Source organism: Tachyglossus aculeatus, chromosome 6 (genome assembly GCF_015852505.1).
Source record: "Tachyglossus aculeatus isolate mTacAcu1 chromosome 6, mTacAcu1.pri, whole genome shotgun sequence".
In the NCBI taxonomy this organism is placed as follows: Eukaryota; Metazoa; Chordata; class Mammalia; order Monotremata; family Tachyglossidae; genus Tachyglossus; species Tachyglossus aculeatus.
Genome location: NC_052071.1, coordinates 34,447,610 through 34,474,225, shown reverse-complemented (window position 1 = coordinate 34,474,225; position 26,616 = coordinate 34,447,610). Strand labels below are relative to the sequence as shown.

The 26,616-nt window shown below is 44.5% G+C and overlaps 1 protein-coding gene and 1 non-coding gene across 2 annotated transcripts in view; one reads left to right on the top strand and one right to left on the bottom strand.

Moving 5' to 3' along the window:
• Positions 1-11,315: 11,315 nt before the first annotated feature.
• Positions 11,316-11,453, bottom strand: LOC119930325. The gene has a single exon (XR_005451803.1). It is a non-coding gene; the product is annotated as a small nucleolar RNA SNORA7 (small nucleolar RNA).
• Positions 11,454-16,875: 5,422 nt separating this feature from the next.
• Positions 16,876-26,616, top strand: part of IL13RA1 (interleukin 13 receptor subunit alpha 1) — a 44,161-nt gene continuing 34,420 nt past the window's right edge. The window contains exons 1-2 of the mRNA XM_038748243.1: positions 16,876-17,089; positions 22,186-22,325. Of these exons, the coding sequence (XP_038604171.1) occupies positions 17,005-17,089; positions 22,186-22,325 (225 nt within the window). The 5' untranslated portion in view covers positions 16,876-17,004. The remainder of the gene's footprint in view (positions 17,090-22,185; positions 22,326-26,616) is intronic.

The window sequence follows — 26,616 nt, the reverse complement described above, 5'->3', positions numbered from 1 at the left end:
CTGTGAACCCCATGTGGGACAGGGACTGCATCCAACCCGATTTGCTTGTATCCACCCCAGCACTTAGTACAATGCTTGATGTTTAACAAATAGCACAATTACTATTAATACCAATGGCTAGCCCCACAACAGGCCTAACATCCATCCTGCCCCTCAACATTCGCTAAGATCCTTTAGCTAGTCCTTGGGCAAAGTGTTCCTGTTTACAGATTTGGTTTCAATTTTGAAGCAAATAACCACATAAAGCAGTCCTCCAACGTTCTCCACCCTTCTCTTCTTTGCCGCCCGGATATCTACCGGTCCCAGCCATTGCTAGCAGTGGTGAAAGAGGCAGACAGGTTAGGCTGGTTATTTTTTACTCTCCATGATTGATTTATTAGTGTATCTTCTAAGTGAGGGATTAATGCAGTGAGTTGACTTACTGGCAGCAAGTTCCGTTAGAGCGTGTTACTGGACAATACTTTTATGCCATGTCACTATTTAGTTTACTAATTGTGGTTTGGGGAATCAGCAAGTGTGGGGACAGATCTTGGAGTGACAAGCAAAATTTTTCAAATTCACCCTTTGCGGGAATCATTTAGTCACTATTTTTTGTGCAGCTTTTTATGTATCAACGGTATTTGCCAATTCATTGGTGCAGTCTGCAGCATGAAGTGTTTCCAAACTAACGTGCCTTAGCTGTTCCCATAAATCATCCAGCCATTCCACTTGAAAATGAAAGGAAACAATGGAGGTAGTCAACAACAATCTTGCAGATGTAACCTGAGATTGCCTGTCCTTATCAGCCAACAAATCATATTTTTGAGCACCTCTTTCCGCATTGCACTGTACTGGTTGCACTGGGAGTTAACAGAGGAGATTGCCAGTACCATCCCTGTCTTTAAGTAGTTTCCAATGTTTACCCTAACACTCAGGTCTCTTCAGTTTATTAATCATGTATAATTCTGATGGTCTTATTATTAGGGACCCACCAGACTTTGTATATGATTAGTGTGCATCATCCAAGATGAAAAATCTGAAGGCAAAAAAAGATTTATTGTAATAGTAAGATTTTTCCAAACATTTCAAAATACTGACTAGCTTTTCCAAGCATCTGACAAACCAAATTTTGAAACGCTTTCAATCCTGGACAGTAAACTGAACATGATTTAGATTTTTAACAATAATAATAATATTTGAATAACAATTTAATGCTATTTAATACATTTTAATAGTTTGCTCACTTGGTACTGTTTATTTTAGTAATTTTGATGATTTTAATAATATTATTAAAGCATAAATGACAAGACTAATTTGGAAGTCACCAGCCATAATGTATTACCAACACAGCCGATGGCATGAATTATTTAATTTTTTAGAAACAGGAATTTCTGGAGAGAGAGCTCTCACTGCTAAGCATTATCCAATTGGGCGTTCATCTGGAAAAACACAAGCTATTGTATAAGAATTTCATTAATCTTTATGAAATATGTGTTTAAGCTAGCTAAAAATAACTTCACGATATACTGAGAAAAATGTCTAAGATGGATAGATAGTTCTGTCCTTTCTAGCAGAGGAACCCAAGAAATGAAGCCTGACTCCATGTCGTGAAGCAAGAACCCAGACCAGCTGGACCATAAGAGGAGGAAAAAGCTGTACTCTGCTACAATCCCCTGGCAGACAAATCCAGTACCTAGTAGCAGAAAGTGTTCACAGTATGTGAGGTATGTGAGGACAAGCTATTTAGAACTTCATTAACTGACTTGTTCGTAAAACTAAACAAAACAGAAACGGAGCTTAGTTAAATGGTCATTGACAGTTTATTGTGTGCCTCTAGAAAGCAGAGCACTGAATTAGGTTCTTGGAGATTGTATGTTTTGATGAACTGCACATGTAAGCGAACTGGTTGCTACTTTGAGCATCCTCTTAGTCGCATTTATTGAGTGCTTACTGTGTGCAGAGCACTGTTCTAAGCACTTGGGAGAATACAGTACAACAATAAACAAACACAGTCCCTGCCCACAACTTAGTACAGTGCTTGGTACACAGTAAGCGCTCAAATGAATGAATGAGTCTACAGTCTTAATCTTCCCTCTGCTTCTCATATGGGTCTCCAACTAGTTGGAGGGGGTTGACATAGTCCAGTATGAATAGCAGTAGTGGCCAAACATCCATCCATTCCTGGGGAAGATTTCCCTCTCCGTCCAACTGATTGAAGTAGTAGTAGATACACCAGTGTTTACTGAGAAACTCCTGAATGCAGTGCACTGTACTAAGCAGTTTGGAAGCACAGTAGAAGCACAAGACATTCCCTGCCCACAAGGAGTTTGCATTCTAATGGGGGAGAAAAATAGGTGCACAAGTGCTGAGAATGGGAATAAATACATAAGGGCAAGAGGGGGCTGAAGGGATGACAATAACTGGGATAGGTAGAGGAAGCCATGGAATTTTTGGAAGGGCTGAGGTCTAGTGGATCTGGAGGGGGGAAGGTAGTTCCAGACTCCATGAGTAGTGTAAGCAAGAAGTCAGAGACAGGCAAGATGAGAAAAAGGTGCAATTCAGAGGTGAAAACTGGAAAAATGAAGAGGGCCTGTGGGAACTGATCAGGTGGAGAGAGCAGGAGGAAAGCCAGTGGTGGTGAAGTCTTCATTTGTTGCAGAGGGAGTTGGGCAACAATTGGAGAGATTTGAGAAGAGGGAATGTGGGTGCTAAGCGGTGCTTCAGCAGAATACGGACCGAAGTGGGATGAGGCTGGAGGCAGGGAGACAGGTGGGAAGGCTGATAAAATACTCTTAATCTTGATATAATGAGCACTTGAAACAGGTTAGTGCTCTGTTTCAACCCTCCTGAAACAGAGGGTTGAAGAGGAAGGGGCAGACATGTAAATATTTTTAAGGAAAGATCAGAATGTAGTAGTAGATTGGATGTGAGAGCAAAATAACGGTGAGGAGTCAAGGAAGCAGTCATTACTACATTTGTGGTGTGCAATCAAACACTAATTAATCAGTTTTATTTATTGAGTATTCAGTGTGTGGAGAGTACCATACTAAGCATTTGGGATTGTACAATAGAAAAGACCTTACAGTCTGCGGGGGAGACAGACACTAAAGTAAATTACAGGGAGGGGGAACTACACATGTGCTATGTGGCACAATGGATAGCGCATTGGACTTCTAGCGTGGAGAATGCAATTCAAAGGTTGTGGTTTTGAGTCCCATTAGAGTCTCAGCATGGTATAGTGGATAGACCACAGACTTGGGACTCAGAATGGTCCTAACCCCGGCTCTGCCACTTGTCTACTGTGTGACCTTGAGCAAGTCATTTCACTTCTCTGGTCCTCAGTTACCTCGTCTGTAAAATATGGCTTGAGACTGTGAGCCCCACGTGGGGCAGGGACTGTGCGCAACCTGATTGGCTTGTCTCCACCCCAGCGCTTAGTACAGTGCCTGGCACATGGTAAGTGCTTAAAAAACACCATCATTATTATTATAGGTGTTGGGAGTTGGCTGGGGGAGGGTCCAGGTGCCCAAGTGTTTAGGTGACATGGAAGTGCTCAAATGGCAGTAGTTGGAGGAGTATGGTGGGGAGAGGGGTTCTTTTCAGGCCCTCCTAAGAGTGGACACAAGTCCCTAGGCTGACCCCCAATCCAAAAGGTCTCCCCAAAGCCCAAAAGTGACTCATCCATAGTTCGTTGTTCCTGCCGAGCTGCTTTGGCCGATGTTTCTTCCATGTTCCACTGGTCAGCCGCAAAATAACCTCTGTTCAGTGTGCTCGTCTGCCTGGCCCTGCCTCTGGTTAAGCAGCCTCTCGGTGCCAGTCTATGGTTGGTTGATGTTCCCGAGCTCGGGGATCTCTGGCTGAGTCTCCAAATACAACCCAACATAGGGAAGGGGGAATCCTGCTCTGCATCTGTATTCTGTCAATTGTTGCTGTTCGTGACCAGGAAACAGTCACCACAAGGAATGTTTTATTTAAGTGCTTCACCCCAAGTCCTGGTGCAACGGCCATTTCTCCTCAAAATGAAACTTCAAGCACATATTTTATACCATAAATATGGTTTTTAGGCTTCCCTCCTTTATCCTTACAACTCTTGCTTTTCTCCTGTTTTCACTCCCACAGAGCATCACAACACCATTGGCTTGTTTTCCCCCTTCTCTGATTCCAGTAAGGACTCAGAAACACACAAACCCCCCTCCCCAAACCCCCCAAATCTCTGAGCTGTATGCACAAATTCACCCTTGTCTTTGGTTGGTTTCTGGTTGGTTTATGTTGAAGAGCTATTTGAAAAGCTGGCACAGCACAAACAATCTAAATGGCCACGTGTATTTCTTAGCTTCTCTATTGTTAAGCTAAATATTTTGGCTTCCTCAGCAGTGTCTGCTTTCCTGTGGCATTAATAACGAGATCTGGTAAGTGACCTTCTTTTGACCCTCTGTTTCTTGGGTTCTGCATCCCCATCTCTCCATAATGTACACCAGGGTGAGTCTGCTTGACCGTTGGAAGAAAAAAAAATCCCCAAACCTGATGTTTTCAATGGAGGAAGCATTCACAACCCCATTTCTATTGCAACAGAATGAGGGTTTTGATTCTCATTTCTGTTGCAGTTTATACGGGTAATTTGATATTTATTTGGGTTCACTTGTGCAAAATAGGTTCTGCTTCCTCATTTATACCTCCTGTTTGACCTGGAAGAGGGACTGATTATTCCTTCAAAATATCGTAATTATTGTGTCTGTCTTGTCTGTTTCATCATTCCCTCTTTCAAAAATTGGTGGAATTTGAAGTGTACACTTTTTCTTTATTCAGAATTCAATTATTTTGTTGCATCCTCTATCAGAAGGGCAGCAACTCTCAAACTGGGATCCGCAACCGCTGGCACCACCACCCTGTAAGCCACTAAGTGAAACAACAGTATCAGGAAGGAGTGAAGCTCTATTTGTTCCTCTTAACGAACGGTAAAACCTAATTATGGCTACAGAAGTGCCAACACCCCTAATCTTTCACTACCTCTAATCAGCAAGAAACTTGGATCATTTGTGTTCACCTCTGCCTCAGCAGAGCCAGTATATTTTAAAAGAACAAATATTTGCTGGATCTATTCTAACCTTGATCCTCTTTGTAAATCAGACCTTTACACTTTTCTGACATGTTGGTTTCTCCGAATTGGTGCTCATAATGAAGACCCATCCTGAGAAATGTTGAACAGAGTGGCTATGGGTCTAGGGCAGGGAGCCCGTCAAGTAAGAAAAGTGGGAAAATCTCTTAATTGCTAAAAATGGGTTGATACTTTCCTTGGTCTTCCTATTTTTTTTCTCTAGAGAAAATAATTCCTTCTTATGGCATTTTCACTTTCCAATTTGGAAAGGATTAGTTTACACCTCCAGATTTATCCTCAACTCTTCTCTTTTCCCTCTTTCCAATGGGCTGGAAGAGGATAAAAAATGATTTGTCAGTAAAACAGGCCAAATGATTTAACCCAGAAGTGATCCACAGGTAGGGTAAGAAAACTGGCCTTTGATCCAGAGTCTGTTGTCATCAATTTTTGGAGGTGGGCTCTGAAGTGGACTTGGTATTTTTGTCTCCGAGAAATTATTTTGGTCTACACAGGTCAACCCAGGAGGTGCTTCTTTGGTGCCCGGACTAGTTTTGCCTTGAAAAGCAGCAGAATGGTCTAGTGGAAAAAGCCCAGGACTAGGAAGCAGGAGACCTGGGTTCTAATCCTGGCTCTGCCATTTGCCTGATGTGGGATCTTGAACAAGGCACTTAACTTCTCTGTGCCTCAGTTTCCTCAACTGTAAAATGGGAATACCTACCCTCCCTCCTACTTAGATTGTGAACCCCGTGCCGGGCAGGGACTGTGTCCAACCTACTTGTACCTACCCGAGTGCTTAGAACAATGTTTGACACATAGTAAGCTCCTAACAAATACCATAAATACATATGTTTATCTATGTGTGTGTTTATTCATTCAATCGTATTTATTGAGCACTTACTGTGTGCAGAGCACTGTACTAAGTGCTTGGGAAGTACAAGTTGGCAACATATAGTGGAGAAGCAGCATGGCCTAGTGGATACAGCATGTCCCTGGGAGTGAGAAGGACCTTGGGTTCTAATCCCGGCCCTGCCACTTGTCTGCTGTGTGACCTTGGTCAAGCTGCGTAATTTCTCTGTGCCTCAGTTACCTCATCTGTAAAATTGGGATGAAGACGGTGAGCCCCATGTGGGACAGGTACTGTGCCCAACCTGATTAGCTGTTATCTATCTCTGTGCTTAGAACAGTGATTGGCATGTAGTAAGCGATTAAAAGGATCATGGCTGGGAAAGCAGCGTGGCATAATGGAAAGAGCATGAGCTTGGAAGTCAGAGGTCTTGGGTTCTAATCCCAGCTCCACCACTTGTCAGCCGTGTGACTTTGGGCAAGTCACTTAACTTCTCTGTGCCTCAGTTACCTCATCTGGAAAATGGGGATTAAGACTGTGGAACAACCTGCTTACCTTGTTTCTACCCCAGTGCTTAGAACAGTGCTTGGCACATAGTAAACACTTAACATCATTATTATTATTAAATACTATCATTATTATTTTCTGGGCCTCAGTTTTGTCATCTATAAAATGGGGATAAAACACCCATTCCCCCTCTCTCATAGACTGTGAGCCCCATGTGGGATAGGGGGACTATTGTCTGATCTGATTGTATCCATCCCCGCATAGTAAGCACATAACAAATGCCATATTTGTTGTTGTTGTTATTACTGTTGTTGTTATTTTGCAGAGTCAGAGCAAAAAAAACCAAAAACATTTCCAGGGAAAAATGGTGAGAAAATACACTTGTCCCATATAAACTATAGACCGAACACAGTGAGTGTCAATGATGTTCCATTTTATTTGAAGTTCTGCGTATTTTACAAGCTTGTTGTTGCCATGTGCTTGATGGTTTTGAGTGCTTGAATTCCCTGGAGTTCTAAAAGGCAAAGTTGGTCACTCGTCCTCAAACCAAAAAGTAAAAATTAGTGTTTGGCACACTTGAGTCAGAAGCCTTTCCGGTTCAGCACCAGTAATCGGAGTTGGAAACCAGTAGAGAAGGAGAAAACACCCAAAACCCCATTAATTGCTAGAGCATAAATAATAATGCCTATAGCAGCTGGAGAGAATGTTAACTACCAAATGATGAAGGAAAAGTGAGGATGGAGAGTCTCAGGGATTCTGAATGTATAACACCTGGTGAAGAGCTAATATCATGAGAAACCCCTGCCTTGGACAGGCCTGCTTGCCTTTTGGAAAAAAAAAAAAAGAAGTGATGTCAGTTTCTCCGAAGATCACTGAAAAATACACAGTCTGTTAAATATAACGTACAATACTGTCACAACAGCTATGACGAAGATGCTCTCTAACCACAATGTGTTTCACAGTCCTGGTAGTAGTTCCTCTTTTCAGGCTCTGGCTTGACTACAACTTGTTTGCTGGTTTCTCCCTCCTAGATCCTTGACTGTTCTTGCCCTACAGTGAAGAAGAGTTGTTGCTGTTGTCTTATGCTGTTGAGTCGTGTCCGACCTGTAGCGATGCCATGGACACATCTCTCCCAGAACGCCCCACTTCCATCTGCAATCATTCTGGTAGCATATACATAGAGTTTTCATGGTCAAAATACGGAAGTGGTTTACCATTGCCTCCTTCCGCACAGTAAACGAGTCTCTGCCCTCAGCTCTCTCCCATGCCGCTGCTGCCCAGCACAGGTGAGTTTTGACCTGTAGCAGATTGCCTTCCACTCAATAGCCACTCTCCAAGCTAGGAATGGATGGCTATGCCTCTGCTTGACTCTTCCTCCTGTAGTCGAGACTGGTAGAGTCCAAGAAATTATCCAGGTGCCACCCTGAGAGGGTGAAGAAGAGTTAGTCCACACGAAATACTGCACTACTCAATCAATCAATCAATCAATCGTATTTATTGAGTGCTTACTGTGTGCAGAGCACTGTACTAAGCGCTTGGGAAGTACCAGTACTCACATATACACTTCCCTCAGCTTTTTTGTCTTTGGACTATACATGTAAACAGAGCAAGTGAGAATCATCTACAATCGCAAACAGTGTTGCTTATAGAGAAACACTCCATGCGGGGATGGCTTACAGAGACCAATACATGACCCCCAGTCCCTCCTATTCCTCTCACACGTACCTTAGGTAACGTCCTTTGGTCTGTGACTGCGGCCACCACTTGAAGGCCCCGGCTCTATTTTCAGCCTTTGGAGACGAGGTTGAAAAAAAGAAGACGACTCGGGGGTTAGAGGACGAGAACACAGGAAAACAAATTTCAGGACAGGAAAAAAAAGAAGAAATGAAAGAAAATGAAATATGGACAGATAGGAAAATGGAAGCCAGAAGGACAAAGGATATGAATGTCCTCCTGTTACCTTAAGCTCAATATGTCTAAAACTGAACTCCTCATCTTCCCTCCCAAATCCACTTGGATTTGGAACTCTACCCTTTGGGGACTTTTGGTATTCACGCACCTCTGCCCCACAGCACTTATGTACATATGAATAATTTAGACTTTAAGCTCATGTGTGAGAAGGGGATGTATCTACCAACTCTGTTGTATCAGACTCTGTTGTATCTCCCCACTCATCCCCCCTCCTCCCCCTTGCCCCCCTCTCCATCCCCATCTTACCTCCTTCCCTTCCCCACAGCACCTGTATATATGTATATATGTTTGTACATATTTATTACTCTATTTTACTTGTACATATCTACTCTATTTTATTTTGTTAGTATGTTGGGTTTTGTTCTCTGTCTCCCCCCTTTTAGACTGTGAGCCCACTGTCGGGTAGGGACTGTCTCTATATGTTGCCAAGTTGTACTTCCCAAGTGCTTAGTACAGTGCTCTGCACACAGTAAGCGCTCAATAAATATGATTGATTAATTGATTGATCACACTCTCTCAAGAACTTAGTACAGTGCTCTGCACAGTGAGCATTCAATAAGTACCATTGATTGATTGATCGAGCCACTTGTCCACCTAATTTTTCCCGTCCCAGTCGACACCACCACCATTGCCCCCATTATCTGCAGCCTGCTGCCTCAACATTATCCCTGATTCCTTGCCCTCTAAAACTCTAAGAGTTTTAACTCTTAGAGTGACTGCCACTAAACCCTCCTTAGCATTTACTGGATCTCTTTTTCTCCTTCCAAATGGTCACCACCTGATCCAGGCACTTGTCCTATCCTAGCTAGACTACTCTGTCAGCCTCCTCACTGGTTTCCCTGCCTCCAGGCTCTCCCCTCTTCAGTTCATGTTACGCTCTGCTGCCCAGGTGATTTCTGTAAAACAGCATGCAACGCATATCTTTCTACTCCTCCAGAACCTCCAATGGTTACCTATTCCTCTCTGTATCAAGCAGAAATTCCTAACCAGTGTCTTTAAAAACACTCCAACAGCTGTCTGTCTCTGACTTATCAACCGTCTTCTCCCACTTCACCTCAGCTCCCACTCTTCATTCCTCCCAAGGTAACCTTCTCCTACATCTGATCCCCTTGCTCACATCCTTGCCCAGAATTCCCTCCCAGTTCAAATGTGTGCACACTTAGTGTGCAGAGCACTGTACTAAGTGCTTGGGAAAGTACAATATAACAGTAAACAGACATCACCTGACCACAATGAGTTTACAGTCTAGAGGGAGAGACATTGTGTGTGTGACATTGGACAAGTCATTTCACTTCTCTGGGCCTCAGTTACTTCATCTGTAAAATGGGAATTACGAGTGTGAGCACTATGTGGGATAGGGACTGTGTTCAACATGACTAACTTGTATTAATCCCAGCGTTTAGAACAGTGTGTGACACATAGTAAGAGCTTAACAAGTACCATAATTATTATTATTATTATTCCCTGTGCGTGGCACGATAGATGAGATCAAGGTACAGTGAAAAGGTTGGCATTAGAGAAGCGAAGTGTGTGGGGTGGGTTGTAAGAGAGTGGTGAGGTAAAAAGGTACAAGGTGGCTGAGTGCTTTAAGGCAATTGGGAAGGAGATTCTGTTTGATGTGGAGGTGTTTGGGCAACCACTTGGGGTTCTTGAGGAGTGGGGAAACATGGCCTGAATGTTTTGGAGAAAAATGATCTGGGCAGCAGAGTGAAGTATGGATTGGAATGGGGAGAGAGACATGAGGCAGGGAGGTCAGCAAAAAGGCTGATACAGTAATCAAAGAGGGATAGGATAAATTCTTGAATTCATGTCATAGCAGTTTGGATGGAGAGGAAAGAGTGGATTTTTGCGATGTTAAGTGATATGTCCAAGGTTGCACTGCAGGTAAGTCTAAGCCCTCCTAGATAATGATGGTATTTGTTAAGCACTTACTATGTGCAAGTGCTGGGGTGGATACAAGCAAATCGGGTTGCAAACAGTCCTTGTCCCATGTGGAGCTAACAGTCTCAGCCCCCATTTTACAGATGAGATAACTGAGGCACAGGGAATAATAATAATAATAATTATGGTACTTGTTAAGCTCTTACTATGTGTCACACACTGTTCTAAGTGCTGGGATTAATACAAGTTAGTCATGTTGAACACAGTCCCTATCCCACATAGTGCTCACACTCGTAATTCCCATTTTACAGGTGAGGTAACTGAGGCCCAGAGAAGTGAAATGACTTGTCCAATGTCACACAGGAGACAAGTGGGGGGCCGGGATAAGAACCCATGACCACCTGACTCCCAAGCCTATGTTTTATCCACTATGATATGCTGCTCCTACCTCCTTCAGGAATCATTCCCTAATTGATTGTTTTCTCCCAAATCCTATTTTCCCACCTCAGCACTTACGCATGCTCAGCCTCCCCTAGCGCTTTTATATGAATCAATCAATCAATCAATCAATTGTATTTATTGAGCGCTTACTATGTGCAGAGCACTGTACTAAGCGCTTGGGAAGTACAAATTGGCAACACATAGAAACAGTCCCTACCCAACAGTGGGCTCACAGTCTAAAAGGGGGAGACAGAGAACAGAATCAAATCAATTAATCGTATATATTGAGTATTTACTGTGTGCAGAGCACTGTACTAAGCGATTGGGAGAGTATGATTCAACAAAATTAGCAGACGTGTTCCTTGCAGTCTAGAGGGGATCTTGTCTTAAGCCGTCGAGTCGTCCCCGACCCATAGTGACCCCATGGACACATCTCTCCCGGAATGCCCCACCTCCATCTGCAGTCATTCTGGTACTGTATCCATAGAGTTTCCTTGGTCAAAATACGGAAGTGGTTAACCATTCCCTTCTTCCGCTCAGTTAACTTGAGTCTCCACCCTTGACCATGCCGCTGTTGCCCACCACAGGTGAGTTTTGACTTGTAGCAGATTGCCTTCCACTCGCTAGCCACTGCCCAAGCTAGGAATGGAATGGGTATGCCCCTGCTTGACTCTCCCTCTCATAGCTGAGACTGGCAGAGTACTGAAAACTCTCCAGGTGCAATCCTTAGAGGGATCTAGAGGAGGAGACAGACATTAGTATGAATAAATAATTTATAATATATAATTTAAAGGTATATACATAAGTGCTGTGGAGTTGGAGGTGGGATGAATATCAAATGCCCAAAGGTCACAGGTGGAGGTGCCTAGACGATGCAGAAGGGAGAGCTAACAGGGGAAAAGAGGGCTTACTTGGGGAAGGCTTCTTGGAGAAGTTATGACCTTAATAATGCTTTGAAGGTGGAGAGAGTGGTAATCTTGGTGTATATCATCAATCATCAATCGTATTTATTGAGCGCTTACTATGTGCAGAGCACTGTACTAAGCGCTTGGGAAGTACAAATTGGCAACATATAGAGACAGTCCCTACCCAACAGTGGGCTCACAGTCTAAAAGGGGGAGACAGAGAACAAAACCAAACATACTAACAAAATGAAATAAATAGAATAGCTATGTACAAGTAAAATAAATAAATAAATAAATAGAGTAATAAATATGTACAAACATATATACATATATACAGGTGCTGTGGGGAAGGGAAGGGTGATGGGGGTGGTTTCCAGGCTACGGGAATGATTTGGGAAAGGCGTTGGCGGCAAGAGAGAAGAGATCGGGACACGGAAAGTAAACTGGCACTAGAGGAGTGGAATGTTGCTGGCTGGGCTGTAGTATGAAGTCATTGAGGTGAGGTAAGATGGGGCAAGCTGATTGAGTACTTTTTAAAGGAGTAAGAAGTTTCTGTTTGTTGCGGAGGTGGATGGGCAGCCATTGGAGGTTCTTGAGGAGTGTAGAGTCATAGACTGAGCATTTTTGTTGAAAAATGATCTGTGCAGGAGGGTGGAGTATGGATTGGAGTGGGGAGAGACAGGAGGCCATGAGGTCAGTGAGGAGGCAGATGCAGTAGTCAAGGTGGGATAGGATTATACATAGCGATGTGTATGTTCTACTATTTAAGCACTTCTCTATTCTCGCCTATCTGTTTTGTCTGTCTCCCTGGATAGAATACAAACTTGTTGAGGGCAGAGATTGTGCCTTTTACCTCTGACTCATTAATTTGTTATCCTGTTGAATAATGATCAAGCGTAGCATCCTGGGGGAGACTAAAAGTGCTCTGAGAATCTGCAGCATTTTCCATCTTTCTTTCCACCTTTAGTCAACTCCCCCTGGGGTACGCGAATTAACTCAGTGTAACCAGAGGATCAGAAACAAATATTACAAAATATCCAACTGGATAGGATTACACCTATACCCTACTATGGCTGTCAAGAATAACTATAATAACAAATTTTGTGGGTTACAGTTCCCCCTCTCCTGGGACACCCTGGAACCTGACCTCAAAAGGTCACTGTGCATACTCAATGATTGAGAGGTCTACAATGTGCCAATAGCTATGTGTGGAGACTGTGAAGTCATCTGTTTGGATGTGTTCTCTAAATGACAAAACAAATCACTCAGTGTCAATGAGACATGCTCAAAAAGCACTGCCCAAATCTGGATTAGCCACTCGGGATTATTGAGAAAGGAGGGGGAAAGAGATGGAGAGTGAGAGAGTAATCACTTGCCAACACAGTACTTGGATTAGCATTTGGCTTTGGGTGCTGGTGAATGCTCTTTGGACCGAGGATTCCTTGTTTTCTTGCAGCTTCGTGTTTTTGTAACTCATTCTAATCCTCCTCCCTCCCCACCACCAACCTCTTCAACTCTCCATCTTCTTTTTCCCAACCCCTTGCTACACGCCCTCCGTCTTGGCAGATAGGAAAGGTAAATTGATAGGCGAGGAAGGAGTATGGGCGACAGAATAGGCTCCTTACTAAATCCAAATTCCTAGCAGTCCCAAACAAGAAAGGAAGGGAGTGCAATTGTGGCCAGTCTAGAAAACATATTCGTGAAAACGCAGTGGGTTTAAGGTTAAAGTTGAATTTTTATTTGACTCATCTTGGTTAAGGTTACTTGAAACCAAGGCATATCTATCTCAGTTTATTACCCTTCTTGGAAAACCCTCCCTTTTCTCTTCCTATTACATAAAACTATCCCTGATAGAGTAGCAAGTACTTGGCTATCCTCCTGATTAAGCCAAAGATGATGAGCATGATTCAGGTCACTCTCAGTTCTGTTTGTGGCAAAAAAAACCTCCCTTGTGTGATTTTTTGATAAAATCGTTGTAAAATTACTGAGATTCGGGTGGCTTGGCAGGAGTCCCGATCCTGTGATTCAGACTCCCTGTGGCTACGGTCCCTGCGCTGCTGCATCCTCAGCTTTTTCATCTGTAAAATGGGGATGGTCCTTGCTTCTCTTAACCCTCCGGAGATGTTGGAAGCATCCAAAGAAGAGGGCTGGTGGGAAACTTTTTGGATTCTAAAGGTGTTACGGGAAACAGACGAATTATTGCAGTTGCATGGAGTTTAGTGCCAAATGGTGGGCGTTGTAATTTTATTTATTTGTGTCTCCCCCACTATAGACTGTAAGACCATTGCAGGCAGGGAATATGACTGTTGCTGTGTTGTACTCTCCCAAGCGATTAGTGCAGTGCATGTGAGCCCGTTGTTGAGTAGGGATTGTCTCTTATCTGTTGCCAAATTGTACTTTCCAAACACTTAGTACAGTGCTCTGCACACAGTAAGCGCTCAATAAATACGATTGAATGAATGAATGAGTGAACATAAGCACCCAATAAATATGATTGGATGAATGAATATGATTGGATGAATAATCCCAGATTTAGTCCCTTTCCCCAAACAGCTGGGCTCCCCACTTAATCTCTGCGGGGTCCAAAATTTCCAGTCAATGATTTGGTAGGGAAGGGAAACCCGAACCCCTAGGAATGCAAACCTCTTCCCTGCAGGACTAGGACCCGTGCCGACTCAATGCCCCCGAGAATAATAATAATAATAATAATAATAATAATAATAATAATAATAATGGTTTTTGTTAGGTGCTTACTATGTGCCAAGCACTGTTCTAAGCACTGTGAGTTTTGCGACCAAAGGACTTGTCTGCCCTACTACTATCCCTTCCCACTTGTGTATATTTGTTCATATTCATTACTCTATTTTATTAATGATGCATATATATCTATAATTCTATTTATCTATTTTGATGATATTGACACCTGTCTACTTATTTTGTTGTCTGTCTCCCCCCTTCTAGACTGTGAACCCATTGTTGGGTAGGGACTGTCTCTATTGCCGAATTGTTCTTTCCAAGCGCTTAGTAATAATAATAATAATGTTTGTGTTTTTTAAGCACTTACTATGTGCCAAGCACTGGGATGGATACAAGGTAACCCCATTTTACAGATGAGGGAACTGAGGCACAGAGAATTTAAGTCCTTCGTAAGTGACTGTAAAATGGGGATGAAGACTGTGAGCCCCACATGGGACAACCTGATCACCTTGTATCCTCCCCAATCAATCAATCATATTTATTGAGCACTTACTGTGTACAGAGCACTGTACTAAGTGCTTGGGAAGTACAAGTTGGCAACATATAGAGATGGTCCCTACCCAACAGTGGGCTCACAGTCTAGAAGGGGGGAGACAGAGAACAAAACAAAACATATTAACAAAATAAAATAAATAGAATAGATATGTACAAAGAAAATAAATAGAGTAATAAATATGTACAAACATATATACATATATACAGGTGCTGTGGGGAAGGGAAGGAGTAAGCACTTAACAAATGCCATCATTATTATTATTAGCATTATTACAAGTAAAATAAATAGAGTAATAAATATGTACAAACATATATACATATATACAGGTGCTGTGGGGAAGGGAAGGAGTAAGTGCTTAACAAATGCCATCATTATTATTATTAGTATTATTACAAGTAAAATAAATAGAGTAATAAATATGTACAAACATATATACATATATACAGGTGCTGTGGGGAAGGGAAGGAGTAAGCGCTTAACAAATGCCATCATTATTATTAGTATTATTACCGATGAGGGAACTGAGGCACAGAGAAGTGAAGTGACTTGCCCAAGGTCACAGCTGATGATGACATTAAGTGCTTACTATGTGCAAAGCACTGTTCTAAGCACTGGGGAGGTTACAAGGTGATCAGGTTGTCCCACGGAGGGCTCCCAGTTTTCATCCTCAGTTTCCAGATGAGGCAACTGAGGCCCAGAGAAGTGAAGTGACTTGCCCAAAGTCACACAGCTGACAATTGGCGGTGCTGGGATTAGAACCCATAACCTCTGACTCCCAAGTCCGGGCTCTTTCCACTAAGCCACGCTGCTTCTAGTATAGTGCCCTGCATACAGTAAGCGCTAACTTCTCTGAGCCTCAGTTACCTCATCTGTAAAATGGGGATTAAGACTGTGAGCCCCACATGAGACAACTTGATCACCTTGTATACCCCCCAGCGCTTAGAACAGTGCTCTGCACATAGTAAGCGCTTAACAAATGCCATCATCATTATTATTATTATTATTATTACTATTGAATGAATGAATGAGAGACGGAGGGAGGGGAGAGAGGGCAGGTGCCCAGCAGCCTGGTGACGGGAGGGGGCGCTCTGCCCTCCTCACCCGGCCCCGCCCCTCGCCGCCAGCCCGGGCTTTGGACTCAGAAGTCATGGGTTCAAATCCCGCCTCCTCCGCTGGTCAGCTGTGTGACTTTGGGCAAGTCACTTCACTTCTCTGGGCATCAATTCCCTCATCTGTAAAATGGGGATGAAGACTGTGAGCCCCCCGTGGGACAACCTCGTCGCCTTGTAACCTCCCCAGCGCTTAGAACAGTGCTTTCCGCATAGTAAGCGCTTAACAAATGCCACCATTGTTATTATTATTATTAATAAATACGATTGATTGATTGATGTTCAGAAAGCCACGCCCCTCGAAGCGTCGCCCCGCCCACTCCTCGCAGCCCGGCATGTCGCCCCGCCCATTTCCCCCCAAAACCACGCCCCTCGAAGCGTCTCCCCGCCCCTTTCCGTAGAGCCACGCCCCTGGAAGCGTCGCCCCTCCCCTTTTCACAAAGCCACGCCCATTGAAGCGTCGCCCCGCCCACTGCTCACCGCCCGGCCCCGCCCTTCGCCGCGTCGCCCCGCCCACCCCACAGCCCGGCCCCGCCCTTTCCCACAAAGCCACGCCCCCTGGAAAGCGTCGCCCCTCCCCTTTTTCACAGAGCCACGCCCCTCGAAGCGTCGCCCCGCCCACTCATCACCGCCCGGCCCCGCCCCTCGGCACGTCACCCCGCCCCTTTTCGCAAAAGCCACGCCCCTCAAGGCGTCGCCCCTCCTCTTTTTCGCAAAGCCACGCCCCTCGAAGCGTCGCCCCGCCCCTTTTCACAGGGCCACGCCCACTCATCGCCCCGCCCCGCCCCTTTCCAGCGGGTCCCGCCCCGCGGCGCCTTCCCCTCTCGGGTTCCCGGGCCCGGCGGCTGCTGGAGCGTCTCTTCCCGTCCGTCCCGGTCCGTCCCGCCCCCGCTCCCGGAGCCGGGAAGTGCGAGAGGGGGCGGAGGCGGCGGCGGGAGGCGGACGTGCCGGGGGAATCCTACGCTGGACCGGTCCGGTCCGGTTTGGTCCGGTCCGGTTTGGTCTGGTCCGGGGGGAGCATGGGCCGGGCGGCCGGGCCGCGGCTCCTCACGGCGCTGCTCTGCGTCTCTTTCGCCGGCAGCCTTGGCGAGAGGGATCCGACGGGTGAGTAGACTTGTACAGATCTATTCTATTTATTTTATTTTGTTAATATGTCTGGTTTTGTTCTCTGTCTCCCCCTTCTAGGCTGTGAGCCCGCTGTTGGGTAGGGACCGTCTCTCTATGTTGCCAACTTGGACTTCCCAAGCGCTCAGTACAGTGCTCTGCACACAGTAAGCGCTCAATAAGTACGATTGATTGACTGTATATGTTGCCAACTTGGACTTCCCAAGCGCTTAGTACAGTGCTCTGCACACAGTAAGCGCTCAGTAAATACGATTGATTGATTGATTGACTGTCTCTCTATGTTGCCAACTTGGACTTCCCAAGCGCTTAGTACAGTGCTCTGCACACAGTAAGCGCTCAATAAATACGATTGATTGATTGTCTCTATATGTTGCCAACTTGGACTTCCCAAGCGCTTAGTACAATACTCTGCACACAATAAGCGCTCAATAAGTACGATTGATTGATTGACTGTCTCTATATGTTGCCAACTTGGACTTCCCAAGCGCTTAGTACAGTGCTCAGCACACAGTAAGCGCTCAACAAATACGATTGATTGATTGATTGACTGTCTCTAGATATTGCCAACTTGGACTTCCCAAGCGCTTAGTAGAGTGTTCTGTACATAGTAAGCGCTCAATAAATACGATTGATTGATTGCCTGTCTCTATATGTTGCCAACTTGGACTTCCCAAGCGCTTAGTACAGTGCTCTGCACACAGTAAGCGCCCAATAAATACGATTGATTGATTGATTGACTGTCTCTATATGGTTGCCAACTTGGACTTCCCAAGCGCTTAGTACGTGCTCTGCACACAGTAAGCGCTCAGTAAATACGATTGATTGATTGACTGTTTATATGTTGCCAACTTGGACTTCCCAAGCGCTTAGAACAGTGCTCTGCACACGGTAAGCGCTCAATAAATACGATTGATTGACTGTCTCTATGTTGCCAACTTGGACTTCCCAAGCGCTTAGTACAATACTCTGCACACAATAAGCGCTCAATAAATACGATTGATTGATTGACTGTCTCTCTGTGTTGCCAACTTGGACTTCCCAAGCGCTTAGTCCAGTGCTCTGCACACAGTAAGCGCTCAATAAATACTATTGATTGATTGAGTGAGGGCTGGGCACGGGCACCTGGGAACCACCTCTAGACTGTGAGCCCGCTGTTGGGTAGGGACCGTCCCTCTATGTTGCCAACTTGGACTTCCCAAGCGCTTAGTACAGTGCTCTGCACACAGTAAGCGCTCAATAAATACGACTGAATGAAAACGAACCACGGTATGTGGGGCGAGAAAGAGCTGGGCACGGTCAGGGGGAACACAATGTGCGCGTGCGTTGGGGAGAGGGCAAGGGCAGCGGGGAGCCCAGGGCTCATTTATTCATTTATGTTGCCAACTTGTACTTCCCAGGCGCTTAGTACAGTGCTCTACATCCAATCAGCGCTCAGTAAATACGGCTGAATGACTGACATTCAATCGTGTGTGTTGTGTATGTGTGTGTTGGGGGGGGCAAAGCTGAACAGGGCAGGAGGTAGGCAGGGAGTGTGGATAGAGAAGTCTTGGCAGGGGGAAGACCTCGTTAGAGGTCAGAGGACCTGGGTCTAATCTTGGCACTGGTGCTTGTCTGCTGTGTGACCTTGGGCGAGTCACTTAACTTCTCTGTGCCTCAGTTACCTCATCTTGTCACATGGGGATTAAGGCTGTGAGCCCTGGGTGGGACAGGGACTGTGTCCAACCTGATTATCTTATATCTGCCCCCGGTATTTAGTACAGTGCCTGGCACACAATAAGTGCTTTATATATACCATTATTATTATTATTATTATCATTATGTGCTGGGGAGGCTGGGCAGGGAGAGAACATAGTCTGTGTAGGGAAGGCTGGGATGAGGCAAGGGAAGACAGGGTTTGTTTGTAGGGTAGCCTGGGCAGGCGGCGGAGGTTAGGGGCAAGGCAGGAATTGTGTTGGAGGTAGGCAGGGGATGGGCAAGGGGAAAGACAGGATTTATGTGGAGGGGAGGCTGAGAAACGGCAGGTGGATGACAGGGATTGGGTGGGGAGACTGGGCACCAGGAAGGCGGGATTTGTGTGGGGAGATTGGCACCACCTGTCTTGTTTTGTTTTGTTGTCTGTCTCCTCTTTCTAGACTGTGAGCCCGTTGTTGGATAGGGATTGTCCCTATATGTTGCCGATTTGTACTTCCCAAGTGCTTAGTACAGTTCTCTGCACACAATAAGCGCTCAATAAATATGACTGACTGAATGAATGAACCAGGAAGACAGGGTTTGTGTGGGGAGACTGGGCAGCAGGAAGGCAGGGTTTGTGTGGGGAGACGGGGCAGCAGGAAGGCAGGGTTTGTGTGGGGAGACGGGGCAGCAGGAAGGCAGGGTTTGTGAGGGGAGACTGGACAGGGGGAAGGCAGGGTTTGTGCTGGGGGGAAGTGGAGCAGGGGAGAAGACGGTTTGTGTGGGGAGACTGGGCCTTGGGAAGACAGGGTTTGTGGAGTGAAGCTGGGCAGGGGCAATCAATCAATCAATCGTATTTATTGAGCGCTTACTGTGTGCAGAGCACTGTGCTAAGCGCTTGGGAAGTACAAGTTGGCAACATATACAGTCCCTACCCAACAGTGGGCTCACAGTCTAAAAAAATAACAATTATGGCATTTATTAAGCGCTTACTATGTGCAAAGCACTGTTCTAAGCGCTGGGGAGGTTACAAGGTGATCAGGTTGTCCCACGTGGGGCTCACAGTCTTAATTCTCATTTTACGGATGAGGGAACTGAGGGCCAGAGAAGTGAAGTGACTTGCCCAAAGTCACACAGCTGACAATTGGCAGAGCTGGGATTTGAACCCATGACCTCTGACTCCAAAGCCCGGGCTCTTCCCACTGAGCCACGATTGTGGAGTGAAGCTGGGCAGGGGCAGAAAGGAAGACACGGTTGTGGAGTGACGCTGGGCAGGGGCAGAGAGGAAGACAGGGTTTGTGGAGTGAAGCTGGGCAGGGGTAGGGAGGAAGACAGGGTCTGTGGGGTGAAATTGGGCAGGGGCAGGGGGGAAGACAGGGTTGGGAGATGGGGATCCTGAGCAGGAGAGGTTTGGGAGCGGCTTTCCTGGATCTGGAAGGTCCCTTCCCAGCCAGGGCTCAGGGGGGGACCCGCTGAGAAGGGCCAAGATGGCCAGAGGAGGCCGTCCTGGTTTGAGGAGATTTGTCAGCTGTGTGACTTTGGGCAAATCACTTAACTTCCCTGGCCTTCAGTTACCTCATCTGTAAAATGGGGATTAAGACCGTGAGCCCTACGTGGGACAACCTGAGCACCTTGTATGCCCCCAGCGCTTAGAACAGTACTTCGCACATAGCGCTTAACAAATGCCATCATTATTATTAACCCGGCTTGAAAAGCTGCTTGTCACCAACTGCCTCCATTTGATTAAAAATCAAAGTAACCGACTTGAAAAAGCATTGTCTAGAAAGTAAAAACAATCCGCCAGTTTCTTAGGGAAGGTCTGAAACTGGCGAGGGGGGAGATGACTGGGCTTTGCACATAGTAAGCGCTTAATAAATACCTTTATTATTATTATTATTAAACTGAGTAAACTCTTTGAAAGAAACTTGTTTTGAATTCTTGGCATTTTGGAGTAGCAATGCCGCCTTGTCGTGCCCGACAGCGAAGATACTATTCTGCTGCTGCGGGCTGAGATAACTCAGGTAGCCACTTAAATTGGAAATGCGGAAAAAAAGGAGTGTTTTAAGTTGCCCGATCATTTGCCTGTTGTTTGTCCAGTGTGATCGTAATGATAATAGTGGAATTTGTTAAGCGCTTACATTGTAAGCGCTGGGGGAGACCAGACCCTTGGACTCTGTGAGACTTTGTCCAGCCTGATTATCTAGTATCCACCCCGGCGCCTAGTACAGTACTTGGCACGTAGTAATAATAATAGTAATAATAATGGCATTTATTAAGCGCTTACTATGTGCAAAGCACTATTCTAAGCGCTGGACACTGTTCTAAGCCCTGGGTACTGAACAAACACCACAATTAGGAATACAGTCCGATCAGGCACATTCATTCATTCAATCGTATTCATTGAGCGCTTACTGTGTGCAGAGCACTGTACTAAGCGCTTGGGAAGTACAAATCGGCAACATAAAGAGACGGTCCCTACCCAACGAGTTGTTAAATGCCTTTCTGGGCAGAAATGATCTTTATTCGATCTCACAGGTCTTATTGTTTCCAGTTCTGTTAAAAAGTTTAAAGCAATCATTTACGATAGGTGTTCTCCTATCAGGGTAAAATAAGAAGGAAATCTGAATTTCGGCACTGTAAAAGGAATAAAATTGCTTTGTTTTTAAACGTTAAGAGCGTAAGAGCCTAAGCGCGTGCATGCACGCGCACCCACACATTTAAAGAGCACTGTTGAAATGAATAGGGAAAGACATAGGGCTGTCATTATTTTTCTTTTTAATTTTTCAGATGGGTGCAGTAGCACCTCCTCTACTAATTCAATCTCTATCAGAATTTGCATTTCCAGTATTCCAGTAGCGATGTTGTTGTTTTTTTAGATGACATAATTATTTGCACTTCACGAAGGGCTGACATGGAAATTGTGTACTTAGGGTTAAGGAGAAAATATGTATAAAAAAATCTTCTGCCACTGACTCATTTTAGGCGATTTACTCATCTCACTTTTCTCACATGTGAAAATGAGATGGTAATGCTGCATCTGAGCAGAATTTCATGGAGAGTGAAATGTGAACAAATAAGGCAGTAAATTAGCTGCTCAGAAATTCTAGGTAGTGGTGAATGTTAATGGATTTCATTTGCAGTATTGGAAAGGAACATTAATTGACTTCATTTTTTGATCAAGAACACATTTAACATGCTTAACATTAACATTTCAGTTAAATATCTGTGAAATTCTTTCTTGGTTTAGTAATCCCTGGTGAACTTTGCATCTCTTTTATAAATTGATAGCATTTTCAAGATATACAGCCAGTAAAAAGTCCTGGGATTGAGGGGACATTAAATGGGGAATTAAGAATGTCAACAAGTGTTTGCTAAAGCAGTTTTCTCCTGTTTGATGTGAACAGAAAACTTCCCACATCTTACCAATGTGAGTGTTTCAGTGGAACATCTCTGTACGCTAATTTGGACGTGGAATCCTCCAGAAAGGACTGCTGAGTCTTGTAGTCCGCTATATTTCAGTTACGTGGACAAAAAAAATGAAAAGGTAAGATCTTCAGGACCCTTTACAAGAAAATGTTGTTTTGCTTTATCAAGTATAGTAAAAATGTAGTTGAATTATAGTGTGTCAGTATAGGGTTTTATTTAAGGGGGTTGTACAGTTTGGGCTCTAAAAATTGCTGTTGACAAAGTCAGGTAAAAATATGTCTTGACAATCTGGATTACGTGTGTAAATGGTGTGTGTGTCTCTCCAGCAGTATTTAGGGATGTTTTTGTTGCCATGTTTCTCTCACTTGTATTTGTGGTTACTGCCCTGCTCTCCTCCCCAACCCACATCAGGAAATACTTGTTCTCTGGAGGTAGAGCAAAAATCTTCCTCTTTTCCTTTCTGGGTCTCCCTAAATCCTAGGCAGATGTCTGGGTGGGCTGACAAAGGTAAGGCAATAATTTTTAAGTGCCTTTGTTATTATTATTATTATTACTACTACTACTAATAATAATAATAATAATTGTGGTATATGTTAAGCATTTACTTTGTGCCAAGAGCTGGAGAAGAGATATAAGATAATCAGGTCAGACCCTGTTGCTGTCCCAGACTAAGTAGCAATCAGTGGTGTTTATTGAGCGATTACTATGTGCAGAGCACTGTTCTAAACACTTGGAAGAGTACAATAACAGAGAATTAGCAGATACATTCCCTGCCCATAATGAGTTTACAGTCTAGAGGGGAGAGGGAACAGGTATTGAACCTCCACTTTACAAATGAGGAAACTAAGGCTCAGAGTAGCGAAGTGATTTGCCCAAAATCACACCACGAACAAGTGGCAGAGCATGGATTAGAACCCAGGTTTCTGACTCCCGGGCTCATTCTCTTTTGGGCTTCACCACTTCCTCAGGCCTGTGCTGCTTCATGAAATTGGGAATTTCCCTAAAATTTAGAAATTTGTGTTGAAGGAATGAAAATAAAGTAATGACTACTGTATGTTTTGGACATAATCAGGAGGACTAATTCTCTGGAGAAGACACTAATGCTAGGAAAAGGCCAGGGAAAATGTGGAAGAAGCAGACCAGCTGCTAAATGGTTTGAGACCATAACAACGATTACAGAAGAACTGTTAGAAAGGTTACATATTATGGCAGAAGACAGGATGTCCTGGAGAAAATATATCCCTATAGTCGCTATGAATTGGAAATGACTCGATGGCACTTGATAATACTGTATATTAACATTTTTTTCTCCTGGGCAAAGTGAAGTGACTGGGTTATTTACTTCTTAATTTTATTTCACTCAGCTAATTTTGAATTTCTAGAGCCAGTGTCCTTCTGTGGCTTCCTCACAAAGGGATTCAGAAGACAGAGGGGTCAGAGGCACTTAATGTATTGGAGGGGCTCTACCGTAGGTGCTCTTGTATATTTCTTCAGGATTGGACTGTCCTCCATGGATTAGGTTAATTCCCATGATGCCAGTCCTCTGGGCAGAGTTTCTTAGGGAAGACATCCAGTACTGAGAGCTGCTAATAAGGGACTGGGCAGAAGTGGAACTTGGCAACTGCTATTATTTCCACCTCCTTCTTCCCCACAAAAATAAAGGTTATCTTGGTGGGCGTGACGGGGGAGCGGGCAGCAAGCAGCTAACTGCAGCAGTAATGTGACCCCACTCAGGTGACCCTTCTACATAACTACAGTGTCTAATATGGCATTTCAACAGATTTTATGCACAACATTAATTCATTTAACATGACCGAAAGCAGCTAGATGGACTTAAAAAATAGTTTGATTGCAAAAGACAAATACTTATGTGTGACCTTGGGCAAGTCACTTAACTTCTCTGTGCCTCAGTTCTCCCTCTTCTTAGACTGGGAGGCCCATGTGGTACAGGGACTGCGTCGTACCTAATTCACTTGTATGTAGCCCAGCGCTGTTTGACTCATAGTAAGCGTTTAACAAATACCATAAAAAAAGGCAAAGATTAAATTACCAATGGATAAATGGATAGAGCTAGAGTGGGGACACTTCAGTTACCTCATTTAGTCAACATTTATTAGCAGCACTATAAACATATTAAAGTCAGATGTAAACAGCTTGTTGCAGGATGTCATTTTTCAACTCCAGCAAAGAAATAAAAATGCACACTAAGAGTAAGCAAAGACACAGAAATAGGAAAAGTCTGAAAATAATTACATCTGACATTTGAGGAAATGAAACACAGATACCAAAGAGAAATACTGAGAGCAGGATTGTCAAGAAAAACTGAAGAATTCTTGCCGAATGCAACCTCAGTGAAAGATTGTGTTGCAGTAAGACGTCAGGGGTAGTTTAGGGTGCAGGGAGAGGAGCAATAAAAGAGACCGTCTCAGTGTTTCCTGGTAAGAAACACTTAACCACCAGGATATTATTCTGTTAAGAAATACTTAACCACCAGGATATTATTTAGAAGTAAACTTGGTTAATCGATAGAACTTTCTCTTGGGGTTCAAGTTACTTCAGGTTCCAGAGGCTTCAGGGCAAATGGCTGAGATAATTCTCAGCCTAAGGACCATTAACCTGAATGAGCAACTCGGTTTTTAGCCCTTTAAGATCGACTCTAATCTTGCCATTGCAAATTTGTAAACTAGAGAGCATTGCTCAATTCCAGAGTTCAAAACACATAGTGATAACTTCTTCCGGTGTCTTTCATCACCACCAGATGGGCGTTCTTCACTTGCTCAATCAATCAAATGGCATTTACACACAGTCGCCCACGTGGGGCATAAATCATGAGTCAGATAAGGGAAGGCCTGAACCTTCCACTACTTTTACTCCTGGAAAAAAAAAAATTGGGGAAGGGAGCCAGTCCCAGGAGTTCTGTGTTGGAGGAGTCAATTTTGTGTTCTGTACGGGGTCTACTAACTCCTCCAGGAGGCCAGAGAGCCAAGAAGAGGTGGCGAGGCAATCAATCAATCAATCAATCGTATTTATTGAGTGCTTACTGTGTGCAGAGCACTGTACTAAGCGCTTGGGAAGTACAAGTTGGCAACATATAGAGACAGTCCTTACCCAACAGTGGGCTCACAGTCTAAAAGGCACTTCCAACCATACCAATTATCTGTGTAATATGCTGGCCACGATAAAAGGGGATGTGAGAGTAATTCTACTTGCCAACTTTATGAGCCTGGAGAGAGAAAAGGAAACATCTGTAAAGGCCTTTGACTTGGGCTTTGAGGAGAAAAATGGATTGTGTAGATTCAAGATTACTGGAGATTGATCGCTTCACTAATTTATTCATTCAGTCATATTTATTGAGTGTTTACAGTGTGCAGAGCACTGTACTAAGTGCTTGGAAAGTATAATACAGCAATAGAGACAATCCTTGCCCACAACAGGTCACAGTACAGAGAAGCGGAGACAGACATCAATATAAGTAATATAATAATGATAATGATGGCATTTGTTAAGCACTTACTATGTGCAAAGCACTGTTCTATGCGCTGGGGGGATACAAAGTGATCAGGTTGTCCCGCGTGGGGCTCACAGTCATCATCCCCATTTTACAGATGAGGCAACTGAGGCTCCGAGAAGTTAAGTGACTTGCCCAAGGTCACACAGCAGACATGTGGCAGAGGCAGGATTCGAACCCATGACCTCTGACTCCAAAGCCCGTGCTCTTTCCACTGAGCCACGCTGCTTCTCTAAACCAGTTGCATTGGCCGGGAAGTAAACAGGCATCAGTATAAATAAATAGAATTATAGAATTATACGTATATGCATAATGTGATTGAATAGCACCATCTGTTATTAATTTTCAATTTTCTTTTAGTTTTTTAATGGTGTTTTTTGAGCGCCTACTGTGAGTTGAACACTGTTCTAAGCACTAGCATAGGCACACATTAATTAGGTTGGACACAGTACCTGTCCTACATGGGGCTCACAAGTCTAAGTAACTATTCCTTAGAAACAGACACAGTTCTATCCTCAAGTGCCAGCCTGACACTTTGAATACGGGGGTGGAAAGAAGGTAGGAGTCTTAGGGGACAGCAGAGAGAGAGGGCAGGCTGCAAACAGCAAATGGGCCAGAAAGCTTCCACTGGGGTCTTTTTGACCCTGACTGGAAGTTCTCAGATCTTGTCAAAGACCGGAATGGGCAAGCCTGGGTGTCCAGTTCAAAAGCTGTGGGAGCCATCGTGCCTGTTAATGGGCACCTACCATTTCTAGCCTACCCAGTTTAGTGCTGGGCTTGGGCCTCTTCTGGTTCATCCTGGCCCTAGGCCATAGAGTCTAGCATAAACCTGAGGGCAGGCATGGAGTAAGCCCAAACAGGCTTGGACTTGGCACCCCTAGAGCACCCTTTTCAAGTCAGG